At 41.4% G+C, this 13715-nt stretch overlaps 1 protein-coding gene across 1 annotated transcript in view; it reads right to left on the bottom strand.

The window, feature by feature from the left end:
* nck1b (NCK adaptor protein 1b) overlaps positions 1–13715 on the bottom strand; it is a 69285-nt gene that overhangs the window by 30624 nt on the left and 24946 nt on the right. Inside the window, exons 2-3 of the mRNA XM_080751883.1 lie at positions 5710–5763; positions 4076–4316 (exon numbers count right to left, since the gene is read on the bottom strand). Of these exons, the coding sequence (XP_080608009.1) occupies positions 4076–4301 (226 nt within the window). The 5' untranslated portion in view covers positions 4302–4316; positions 5710–5763. The remainder of the gene's footprint in view (positions 1–4075; positions 4317–5709; positions 5764–13715) is intronic.

The raw sequence follows: 13715 nt of genomic DNA, 5'->3' as shown, positions 1-13715 counted from the left end.
AGTAACAGCCACTTCTTCCCATGCAAATACACACAGAGAAGTACCTGTGAGCAGTGTTGCCAGATTTTGTGAGAGAAATAAGCAGCCAGCAAGTCTAAGAAAACAACAACATAATTGACTATAGGCCACATGAGCACTTTAAAGTTTAAACCTATATAAAAGCTCACTTGTAGATCACCCATTTTCAAACAAATCTTGGGGGGGAAAAACTAAAAATAATTAATACTTTTCGAAACATTGAACAACACAAATGGGGGGGTTCTGTGGACAGATACATATTCATTTGGGGGCACTTGACATGAAAAAGTTTGAGAACCAATGGTTTAAACAACATTTGGAAATAAGCCCAAATAAGCAACTACACTTTAGCAACAAGGCCATAAAACCGCAACCTACCAATATTTACAAGCGACTTTATAGGAAAACAAGCCAATAGTCGCTTATAATAAGCAGACATGGCAACAGAGGATGCGAGGCCAGGGTTTCACCTCATGGGCCAACCCTATGCAGGAAAGCGTCGCCTCAACATCAAAGCCAGGCGAGTGGGAAGAAAAGGCTCGCTCATCTCTCTTCCTCGCTCTGACAAGTACATTGAAAGGCCCCGGTAAGCAGCTGGCACCGTCTGAAGCACTGTAGAAGTGCATTGAATACAGAGGCCCAGGGGTGTCGCAGCAAATTCTGGGCCCTGGGTACGAGGATTCACTGCGGGCTTTAGTGCTTTAACCCATTTAGGCCTACAATTATTGAATGCTTTAACCAGTGAAAAATAGCAGATATACAAGCTCACAGCGCGGCACCGAGTGCAGCGCTGCGAGCTTGTAGATCTGCTATTTTTGAAAAAGTCGTGAAAATGTGTGCAAATCTTTGAATATATGTATTTTCAAAGCGAACGGTATAGTAACTCAAATTTACTTCTGGGGGGTCCCTGGAACTAAATATTTTGAGATGGGGGTCCGTGGCCAAATATATATCATTCACATGAAAAGGTTTGAGAACCACTGACATGGTAGTCTCTAAAGAACAGACTGACTGAGCTCCAGTTGAGTGAAAAGGACCTTTTCTTTGACGATAGCTGGCCAGATTGCTGACATAGAAACATAGTTTTTTTCCAAAGATCTTAGAAGGATTCAAAAGACACTTATAGAATCGGGTCAAAATTCTAATTTTCACGATTTTTCAAAAATAGCAGATCTACAAGCTCGCAGCGCGGCACTCGGTGCCGCGCTGTGAGCTTGTATATCTGCTATTTTTTAATATTTAAAGCATAACATATTGCGTCATAATGTGTTCAGGCCTAAATGGGTTAACTATTGAAAAATAGCAGATATACGAGCTCACAGCGCGCTGCGAGCTTATAGATTTGCTATTTTTGAAAAATCGTGAACATTTGTGCAAGTCTTTGAATATTTCAAATCCTTCTAAGGTTTTTTTGAAAAACCTATTTTTCTATGTCAGCGGTGCTCAAACCTTTTCATGTGAAGGACCCCCAAAATGATATGTATTTGGACACAGACCCCTATCTCAAAATATTTAGTTCCAGGGACCCCCCAGAAACAACATTTGAGTTACAAACGTTCGCTTAAAAATTCAAAGATTTGCACACATTTTCACGACTTTTCAAAAATAGCAGTGAGCTTTTATATCTGCTATTTTTCAATAGCTAAAGTATAAAATAATTAAGGGCCCTCAACCTGGGGCCCTAGTAACTCAGTACCCACTTTTCCCTCCCTTGTATGACGCCCCTGGTATGAAGCACTGTCTTGAATACAGAGGCTTGTATTGGCCCATTACCTCACTGCTCTAATAGCATCTGGGCTAACTAAGCCGCGGCGGCAGATGTCTGCCGACCTACAGCACACCGGCTCATTACAGTCTTTGATGAGAAAGATTCGCAAAACGTCCAGGGAGTGCTGTCAGAGTTGCCAGATTCTGAGAGAGAAATAAGCAACCAGGTCTATGAAAACAACGGCTATTTGAAAATAGACGATCTACAAGCTCGCGACACATTGTGAGCTTTTAGATCTGATATTTTTAGAGCACAACACCAAAGCTCAACCAAACACAAATGACTTGTTTCTTTGTTCAACTGGATCTCTTCTTCACTAATCCCTCTCTAACATTTTAGTCTGTTTTTTTTATTTGTGGATGAAATTGTCAACATATTTAGTCTTAGTTTGAATCATCATAGCTTAGAAACTAGTATATTTATAGCAACTACACTTTAGAAACAAGCCCCCAAAAAACGCAGCCTGCAGCTACCAACATTAAGCAGCTTCACAGAAAAACAAGCCCAGAGACGCTTACAATAAGCAGACATGGCCAACTTAACAAACACACTGCACAAACCTGATGAAATCCATAAGGGAAACAGAATGGGGAGAGAAAAAAAATCTAATCAGGCAATCTGGCCGCTCTTGGGACTGAATGCACTCAGCCAATAAGTCAAAGTTTGCAGCTTTTTGCACCGCAAACGATCATGAAATGTCTGTCATCTAAATTAATTAAGCCAAGAGAAATGGTAACCTTGGTTCAAACATGCATCAACACTTGGCTCCGAGATCATCTAGCAGCATAGAACCTTTTGGCAAAAAAGCAGCACCTAGAAATATTACTGTTGTATTGACAGGACCACACCTGTGGCTAGGCTTTGAGACTAATTAGAGGGGATATACTCAAGTGTGATCATTCATGCAAAAGACCGCCGACTGACAAGACTAAAATGTGGTCATTAAGATGAATACAGTTCTCTCTTACACAATCAAAACTTAGCTTGCATCTCCTGCTTAAGCCCTAAATCCAAATCTACATCTGAAATCACAGAACTTAAATGGCCTACCTGAATGCTTCTAAACCTTGCATTGGTCACATTGCACTGAACAGAACACTTAACAGCTTCACAATGTATCGAGGCTGCATGAAAAAGCAGCTGCTTGAGGCTTCGACCAAAGCTAACAGCTACTGGAGATAACCAGACTGGGGTACAGTAGTATCTTTTCCTATCTTTTCCTGTGGTGCAGTGCTGTGGTCATGGGACAATGAGCTGGCCCAGATAAAGGAAGCTCTTCGACGCTTGAGGTCGGACGCCATCATACTGTACAGCAGCAGTTTGAAAAGCACAGAAGGGTTGGCCTGTAGTCAACTCCGTGTTATGAATGACTGTGAGAACAAACATAAATGTTTACAGAGGAGATATCCATGCAGGTTGTGTGGAAACTTCATGAGCTCCAACAATAAAATAAACAGACTACCAGTAAGACTCCCCAAATCGGGAGATAAGCGACTGTCAGGTCGCATGTAAAAATCGGCCTGATGGTGGCGCTAAATGTGACAGATCCATGTTGATGACATGACTCTAGACATTCTGTGTACCGATTTGCATGATTTTAGGGCAAAATCTGTAGGAGCAGTGTCCAAAAATGTGTTTTGCAAGAATCGGCCTCATGGTGGCGCTAGAAGACGGCCATGTGAGAAATGAGGGATGGAGGTTGTGGTTTGGCAGCCAAGGAGTGTGTGTGCAAAGTTTGGCATGGATAGGGGCAACGGTGACGGAGATATGAGAAGGGGAAAAGTGTGACGTGATGTGACAGAACGACTGACTGACAGCCGGTGGAGGTTTTGATAGTAACTGCGACCTGACGGTCGCAATAAACCTCTACATGGGTTTTGGCCATATCCCTTCGAATGTACTCCCAAATGCTCACATGTATTCCTCAGTTATCAAATCCCTACACCCACACTTTTCTCACAAGGACATTTTCCTGCACCTATGGGTGCTTGGAGTCCAAGCACCCATAGGTGCAGGAAAATCCAAAAAAAAGTCCAAGCCTTGGACTGACATGCACTAGGACACCTTTGGGTGCGTAGACCTAAGTGCAATTACACATACACGTCACATCATGCAACACAACAGCTTTTGGACATGAAAGGACCACAATGGAAATAAGCCGCTGGCTTTTTTCCGTCTATCCTTTTGATAATGGTGTGACAATGTATGTCATTTTACGTATGTTTTATTATCAATAAAGATGTCAAAGGGGGAAAACATGAAAAACTAAAAAACATAGCTGATATTTACCGAGTGTATCTTTGAGGTTCTTGACAATAGAGGCTTTTCTGGCACTGTTTTTCCTCTCCACGTAGTTTGAAGGCACAAAGCCAGTTTTGTTGGTGGCATTCCGAACTCTCCACCACGACTTGGAGTCGTCGAGGAGCCAGAGGCGCTCGTTCTTCTTGATGTCCAGCTCCTGGTCCTGCTGGGCCATGTAATCAAACTTGGCGATGACAATCACCTCTTCCGTCATCTTGGACTAAGTGCACTGAGGGAAAGAAGGAGGGAGTGATAGAGAGAGAGAGAGAGAGAGAGAGAGAGAGAGAGAGAGAGAGAGAGAGAGAGAGAGAGAGAGAGAAAGAGAGGAGAGAGAGAAATGGAAAGGATGCATAACAGATGTCAACAAATAAGTGAGCTAACCAAGCAGTATTATACTTCAGACGACAGTATAGACGTCTGTCGTCTGAAGTTGGGAATAAAGCTTAGCTTGGAATAAACACGGCATTCATAACTCTGTCTTCTAACACAGCACTTCCACACACACTCAGACTCTCTCCTCAGATGTGACATTTCTAGTCCAGAGGAAACACATCTGAGGTACAACGGTCCTGACCAACTTGTACACAGAGAGCTGAAAGGTTCAAGGGTATTAGCTTCAACAGCCGAGCCAATGGGGTCATCAGGCCATCATCCCCATGCCCACAACTAGAGTGTTTATGGGATAGTGGGTAGTCTGGGTACCTGGCCAAACACCAAGCCTCTAAAGTTCACGCCATCACAGACGGATGCAAGAAGAGTGGGCACTAAGGAAGAGTGGGCACCTCGGTGTAAAATGTGTCATTTTGTCCAAAATGTAAAAAAATTAGGGCTGGGACTTTAACTGATTAATTGTGATTAATTAATTACAGAAAATTGACACGATTAAAAAAATCATGCACTTTAATCCCACTTAGTTTTTGCACCACAGAAACTTTGGTTTCGGGCATACCAATCATAGCAATGCACCAACCAAGAAGAGACAACAAACACAAAGGGAGAAGTAGCCGATCAGAGCGCTTTGCTTGGCCCAGTGGATGCGAAGTTTAGATTTAAAAAACTCACTTGTTGATTCACTCGTACAACAAAATGTGTAAAAGTATACATGATTTGAAACCCTAACCCTAACATTCACACACAGTACATTATCATTACTTTAAATGTATCCTTCAACTTCTTGTTTGTACCCAAAATGATTGGATGACAATATCTGGATTAAGTATGCACTAAAGCAGGGCTTCATGTCTTTAACATATTATAGTATGCATTTACTATTTTCTCAAATCATCCATGTTTTACACACACATATACAGTATTAACTGAAATCCCATTTCTGAATAACAGCGATAACAGCTGAAGAAATAGATAAATAGAGAGATAAACAAATTATTTCCTCTTACACTGTTGAAAAATACTATTACTTCTTCACTACTTCCCCGCTGTACTACACTGTATGCACCGGCAGCATCAATTGCTTCGGTCTGCCTGCCATCACACATAATCTTTATCCACCATAGTCCATAGAGTATATGTACATGGAGTTTGCCTCAGCGTAACAGAGGTGGAATCTCAAGTCAAAGAGGACACAGTTATTGAAAACAAAAAGGAATAAATAATGATTGTACCTGTACTGCATCCAAGCTGACAACTTCAAAGATGCAGATACTTCTCAGTTGCACCTGAAAAAAGAAAATTGAAACGCATTTAAAAAGATGTTTACCCACTTAAAACCCTCTATACTTAGTAAACCTGACCCGAGTTTGCTACGTACTTGGCCGTCTTTCTTTTCCTCTACACCAAATCGCTTTGCCCCAAAATAGCCGATCTACAAAGTCACATCGCGTCGCGATGCGACACGTTGTGAGCTTGCATATTGGCTATTTTTGGCACAGGCTTGTGTTTGACATCAGCCCTTTGTCAAACCACTACTTAACCCTGTAGGACTACAGCTGGGTCTGACTTCCAAACACAATCCAACGTCATAGTTTATTTCTTCAGACATAACTTCTCCAAATGAATTGTATTCTTAATTCAAAATAACCAAAGGGCCATTGTTTTCCGTCTCCCAAAGCTGATAACAGACTAAACCATTATACACTCAATTCTTCAATATATCCACACACACACACACACACACACACACACACTGAATTCTTCAATATATCCACACACACACACACACACACACACACACACACACACACACACACACACACACACACACACACACACACACACACACACACACACACACACACACACACACACACACACACACACAATACAATACATTTATAAGAAGGATGGCTGATTTCCGCTCTGGTAACGTCCAACGATTGTCTATTGTGTTACTCATCAAACATGAACCACGGAGCCAGGAAGATGGCAAAGACAAAGTTTACTGTAAGAGAGAGGAGGTAAGGGAAGAGAGGCACTTTGGGTCGACAATGCCCCAACGCGATTCATGTGAGCGCTCATTGAATGCAAATGAAGTATGATATCGTCTACGATCTACAACGGGCCTGCAGCAGTGTCATGCAGTACGTAACCGTGTGTGTGTAGGCCTTGCAAATCATGCATTTGTAAACAACTTCATGTGCCTGTGTGAAATGGGATCACGAGCCCTTTCGGAGGGCGCCCTAGGGCCAATTCAAACAAGGCTACGGGAGTTTATCACAGCGATCCCGCTCATCTTCAACAATGAGTACATTCACACACGGAGGGTCTTGTGATTTATCTTGCTATCAGCACACATCTATGGCTGCAAGAAGGGGCTATGTTTAGGTTTATAAAGATAGTTGGCCTAATATTGCATATTGCATATAAAGGTCAGAGGGGAACTGATGATGCAACTGTCAGCCTGGTTAACACCTTGACTAAGCATGTCCAGGTCCCCACTTGCTTTTCCAGGGTCCTTTTTATTGATTTCACTTCGGCTTATAACAGCATGCAGATACACACTCTCCTGCAGAGACTCATTGATCTGGGGGTAAATGGGGATATACATCTGGTCAGAGATTTTCTCTCTAACCGCCCTCAACAGATCCGTGTCAATGAGACTCGGTCCGACATCACAGGTGCTCCGCAGGGGACAATTTTATCACCTTTACTTTTCTCCTTGTACACCACCGAATTCCAATTAGATCAGGAGAAGTTTAGTCTCTTTAAGTACGCTGATGATATGGCCTTGGTTGCCTTACTAAAGAAGGAGGATACCGGTGGGGAATAAGCATACAGAGAACAAGTATCTTCTCTCCATAACTGGTGTGATGTAAGCTCCTTAGAGATCAATATATCAAAAACAAAGGAACTGGTCATTTATGAAAATAACCCTGTGCAGCCCCTTACAATTAAGGGACACGATGTAGAGATAGTAAACAACTTTAAATATCTATGCACTATAATTGACAGCAACCTTAACTTCAGTGACAACACTGACTATATTTTCAAATCCTGTAACCAACGTCTCCACCTTTTACGCAAGCTGAACTCCTTCAGGGTGAGCAAGCACATTATGGAAACGGTTTATAAGAACCTCATAGAGGGAATCTTAACCTTCAACATGGCAATGTGGTACGGTAATCTTAACACACAATGTAGAGGCAAGCTGCAGAGAATAGTAAATCTGGCATCAAAAATCACAGGGAAAAAACAAAAACAATTAAGTTGTATCTACAATGAAGTGCTTAGGAAAAAAAGCTGTCAAGATAATAAATGATCTCTCTCACCCACTCCATAGGGAGTTCGATTTACTTCCCTCTGGTAGACGCTATAGAACAGCTTGGGCACACCATAGCCGTAATATTTTTTTAAAATTCATTCATTCCAAATGCCATTAAGGCATTGAATGATGTCATGTCTCATTGATCTGGCTGTTTCTTCACCTTTTGGGTGTTTAAGTGTTTGTTGCTGTTTAACTGTCATTTTAATGTTGTCTAAATGTATATGAGACAAAAGACAAATTTCCACACTGTGGACAATAAACAAACAAACTAACTAACTAACATTGCAAAGAGGGGTCGAACACGGTAGATCCAATGCAGCCACACGGTAGGTGGCTGCACGACTTGCCGTACCCAAGACGTGCTACTCATGCGTAGAGTTGGTGGTAATTGTGACAGGCCTGTGTTTAGGTTTATAAAGATAGTTGGTTTAGTATTGGAAAGAAGGGTCAAACACTGTAGAGGTGGCTACATATGACTCCAGTGTCTGGGTACTGGTTGTAGCCCCCCCATGCCCCCACCCACTAACACATTTTGGGTAGACGCTGATGTCAAGGAATTGAGCTCCCACTTTTTTTTCTGAAGCAGTGGTATCGGTGGCTCAGCAGCAGCTGGTGTTGAGATTGGCCTAGAACCTGATCTTAGGCAAACAAGGGGAGCAAAGTGGAGCCGGGCTTTGTTTTAGCATGATTAGCCAAAAGGGACAGAGCACAGAGCCTCATTCTGTCTTCTGTTTCTGGAGAGAAGTTCAATAACCTTGAGACATTTTATACTCATGGAAAAGGTAAATGAGGATAAGGGTGCCACATCTCCTTAGCCTTGCTACAGTACTTTGGGTCAAGAAGACTTGGCAGGGCTTATGTTAGTGTCTGAGAGGACAAGTAGAGGTACGAGGACAGGTCAGGTAAGTTTCCCCAAAACACTACAGTGCAGAGCCTGAAAGATGCCAGATTTTGGGGTCCCATGCAATTCAGTTTTTTGAGTCCTAGACCACCGACTTTTGAGAGCTTGTAGATCTGCTATTTTCAAAACTTTTGAAGATGGTCCAAAATAGGCGGCACTGCGGCAGGTTGTTACAAATCAGAACACATCGGCTGCATTAACACAATAACTTGTACAATAATGGTCGATATCTCAGGCAAACAGATATTGACTCGGTTTGCCCCAAATAAGGATAACCTGCTCTCTGATATAGATAATTTTTTATGTGTATTTACTAAAGTGAGGCTTTGTTTGTTTGTTTTCCCAACGAGCACGAGAATGTTATTACACTCCTCGATTCCATCTCTAATTAAATTAATGAACACTGGGAAGTAACACTGGGAGCGGCACGCAAAAACAAAGACCTGATTTACTCCCGACGCTACGCCGACATTCTCTCGCCGACACAAAAGCAACCAGTGGTGTAAAGTAATGTACTCGAGTACTGTAATTAAAGTGATAGTTCACCTATTTTTGACATGAAGCTGTGTGAAATACTTGCCATTAAAGCAGTGGTTAAAAATTTATTAATTGATTACCAGAGTCCCGTGGTCAGAGTTCTGGTCAGTTTCTAATGAATATTAAGTAGTTCCAATGGGGTGGGGGCCATTTGGCGTGGCCCAATCATTGAAAATAGATGAATCCACAAAACTAGCGTCATTTGTATTGTTAGCCTATTTCTACCATATAGAGCGAGGTTTCGTTCTGATCAACTGCCTGCAAAGCACCTTGTTTTGGGGAAATACGTTGCAGCGGCGTAGTGATACTGGACACAAAAAATACTACCATGTGACAGAGGGGTCAAAGTTGAACGAAAGTTGGTCTATTTGGTAGAAATAGGTCAAAAATACAAATGAAGCTAGTTTTGTGGATTCATCTATTTTTAATGATTGGGCCATGAGCCCCTGCCAAATCACCGGAACTACTTTATATTCATCTAAAACTGACCAGAACTCTGACCACGGGACTCTGGTAATCAATTAATATATTTGTAACCACTATTTTAATGGCAAGTATTTCACACAGCTTCATGTCAAAAATAGGTGAACTATCACTTTAAGCATAATTTTGAGGTATTCTTTTACAATTTTCAATACTTTTACTTCTATCCCTATACATCTCAGAGGTCTTTTACTATTATTTACAAAACATACTAACCACTTCAGCCCTACCGGTATATACATGCATTGACACTAAAGCTTGCCCACCTGCCCCCGGCAGGTAACTAACACTTTAGGGCAGGTGAAGTTTCCTTTCAGGTTGCCCGACCGGGCAAGTGCTCATTTGAGAGGGGACGCAATCGTCTATAAACACAACACCAGATATTTGTGTAAACACCTGAACGTTGGGAGCACGCTCTGTCTTCTGGTCTGTGGAATGTAACAACTGTGAAACCATAGAGATATTTAATCATAGCACAAACAAACTCACAATGCGTCACGATGAGACACATTGTGAGCTTGTAGATCGGCAATTTTTTAAAGATTCTTATACATTTTGCACTTGTGAAATGAGACATTCAGTGCAATGAATGAGTACTTTTACTTTTGGTACTTCAAGTATATTTTTGATTCTGATACTTTTGTAGTAATAGTCAGTAATACCTGACTTTCACTTTCAGAGTATTTCAGAGTTATTTCTACATTGCAGTATTGATACTTTTACTTGCAGACATGTCAATTTGAGTATTTTTTTCCGCCACTGAAGGCAACAGGCTCTCTCCACTCCCTGCTGTGGGCCTATAACCTGGTCTGCCACAGACAGAGGCTTGAGCAGAGTCTGGAATCTCTTCACCGTTTTATTATCGCCATTTTCCATTGACACCTCGTTGTTGAACTCATATCTACACCTTGCTTTTCCAATAACAATCTTCACTACACTTCCTCCACGCCGCTATGTTAAAGGTCACAGCACATCAGGACTCTCACTCACAATGATACTATGGCTTTTAATATAGGGTTAATCATATTATTAAATTATTGCAAAAGTAATCGATAGCATAATCCTTAAAAAAAGAATCAATGGTTGCAGCTCTACTCCACACTTTTTCAAGCCTCGCTCAGATATGTATCACCATTCAGACAGCAGACTGCATTCTGACCCCTCCCCACACACACACACACACACACACACACACACACACACACACACACACACACACACACACACACACACACACACACACACACACACACACACACACACACACACACACACACACACACACACAGAGTGGCTGAGAGCACTAAGTGCACATTAACAGCACTGTGATTTAAGACGCAGTGCAGATGTTATGGGTAGGGATGGAACAATATGAAAATTTCATATCACGATTATTGTGACAAAAGACATTGCGATTTACGATATTATCACGATAATCAAAATCCATTATCTTGAGGCGGAACATTTGCCAAAAAATAGCAGATCTACAATCGGCAATTTTTTGGCAAAGACATTTGATATTGAGTGAAAAAAAGACTGTATCAAGTGTGTATATAAGTACCTTTTACCAATTATAGAGGGTTTAAATGGTACCGGATATGCAGCTCTGCAAATAAAAGTTGAATTGATCCCAGTGCATGACGGAGGACGATATCAATATAAATTAAATCTCCACGATACGATTATCGTGAGTGTTTTTTTATCATGATAAACGATAATATCGCGTATCGTCCCATCCCTAGTCATGGGATGGGATGGGGGAGATCAAAAAGTTAAGCAACAGATGCTCCTGGCTAATCGTGCAGCTGCAGACGCAGTAAGGGCAGTGGAACACTCTGATGATGCATTAGCATCAAGGTCAGACGGGTCAAACTGCTCAGCTGGTGTCACATTCATCCCAGAGATCTCTGTTTACCCTGCCGGCCTGCCAGAATGGACACACAGGACAGGAGGGACCACCGTTAATCTGCCAGATTGGATGGTAAAATGGTAATCTCGTTTCTAGGGCTGTCACGATTATGACATTTTACATGATGATTAATTGTCACTCAAATAATTGCGATTAACGATTTAATTGTGTATTTGTCGTTGACAATTACATTTCTGTTTGGCTTGTAGGCTTTGAAGTTGCACATGGCAGATATGACATGTAACCTAAATATACAAAGAAATTACTGTCATATTTGACAACTTTATACTTTATACTTAACTCATTGAATGCCCTTTTCAAGATGGCCGCCAAGTACCAGGATGCCACGTTCCTAAATTTCTAGTGCACGGATCAATTTTTAGTGCACGGATCGTGCACGCCCATGCACCATATATGCACCATATGTGTAGTACTTTTTAACAGCTTTCAAACAAAAAAATCCGCTTGGAAATCCGTTCAGGCATTCATGAGATAGAAGCCTTCAAAGTCAGACAAAACAAACACTGCCACCTTCCTAAATTTCTAGTGCACGGATCACTTTTTAGTGCACGGATCGTGCACGCCCATGCCTAGACATGCACCATATGTGTAGTACTTTTTAACAGCTTTCAAACAAAAAAATCCGCTTGGAAATCCGTTCAGGCATTCATGAGATACAAGCCTTCAAAGTCAGACAAAACAGCCATTTTTGACATTTTGAAAGATGTGTTTGTTATGGGGCTAAACATGCAATTTCGCAATTGCGATCATGCCTAATACATTTGAGGCATTTTTAGAATTTTTTTTATAAAAATAAATTTGAAAAAAAAAAAAAAATATATATATATATTTTTTTTTTTTTCAAAATGGCTTCCAACTCGGGAAACTCGGGCTGTGGCAGCCTGGGAGTACTGTAATAACTCGTGAAACTCGTGCCTTGGCAGTCAATGAGTTAAAAAGAACATTAATAGTGGAAATAGCCGATCTACAAGCTCACAACACGTCACATGGCGACGCGTTGTGAGCTTGTAGATCTGCTATTTCCACTATCTAACATATAATTTTCCGAATGTCTGTCTGTCTGTCTGAGTGAGTGTCTGTCTGAGTGAGTGTCTGTCTGTCTGTCTGTCACAGCGTTTCTCCTCAGTGGCTGGAGCAATTGATCTGAAATCGCATCACCATTAGCATATGAACACACCTGACATAACTGTGAAGCCTGTTTGTCACTTTCACAAATCATATGCTGTATATTAGCATTTTGATGGTGTATCTATATCTATTCTGCATCTAGCATGAGGCAGATCTATTCTGCATCTAGCATGAGGCAACATGTTTAACCAGCTCTGTGTGTGTGTGTGTGTGTGTGTGTGTGTGTGTGTGTGTGTGTGTGTGTGTGTGTGTGTGTGTGTGTGTGTGTGTGTGTGTGTGTGTGTGTGCAGGCGGGTGGGCGGGCGGGGGAGGTTGTCTGGCCCTGTTACAGATGTTGTCCAAAAATCATGCAGATCGGTACACAGTATCTCTATAGCCATTAAACAAAACGGGTATTTCTTACATTGATGCTCCTACATATTATCATGCAAGCACCAGTTAAAGTTACTTTCCATCCTCATATACTGTGTGCACAGTGCACATCCCATAACCCACACACTGCACATCATTTCGGAGCTCATATCTTTGAACGGGTAAGGGCTAGTTTTTTTAAATGTTTGAAAATATATGATAATTTTTCAACATGGAAATGATTATAACGATTATGACGAAATAACTGCGATTATGTTAAATAATTGCGATTAGACGATTATGAGCATTGTTTCCCCTATATGCCAGGGTTCTTCAACATTTTCAGGCCAAGGACCCCTTAGTTGAGACTGAGAGAGACATGAAGCAGGGACCAGGGACATAATTGTATAAATGTGGGATACAGATTTTCATTGATTTCATAGATGGATTCATGAACTTGTTTGATCAGTCTGTTAGATTTGTGTTTGTGTTTTTTTAACCACTTAAATCGTTGTTACTTACTGCTCTTTTTTTTACCTCTACACACGAAACCTATTTGCCCAAAATAGCCGATTTA

This window comes from Nannobrachium achirus (genome assembly GCF_963921795.1).
Source record: "Nannobrachium achirus genome assembly, chromosome: 21".
NCBI classification, from domain to species: domain Eukaryota; kingdom Metazoa; phylum Chordata; class Actinopteri; order Myctophiformes; family Myctophidae; genus Nannobrachium; species Nannobrachium achirus.
This window is presented reverse-complemented; position numbering and strand designations above follow the sequence as displayed.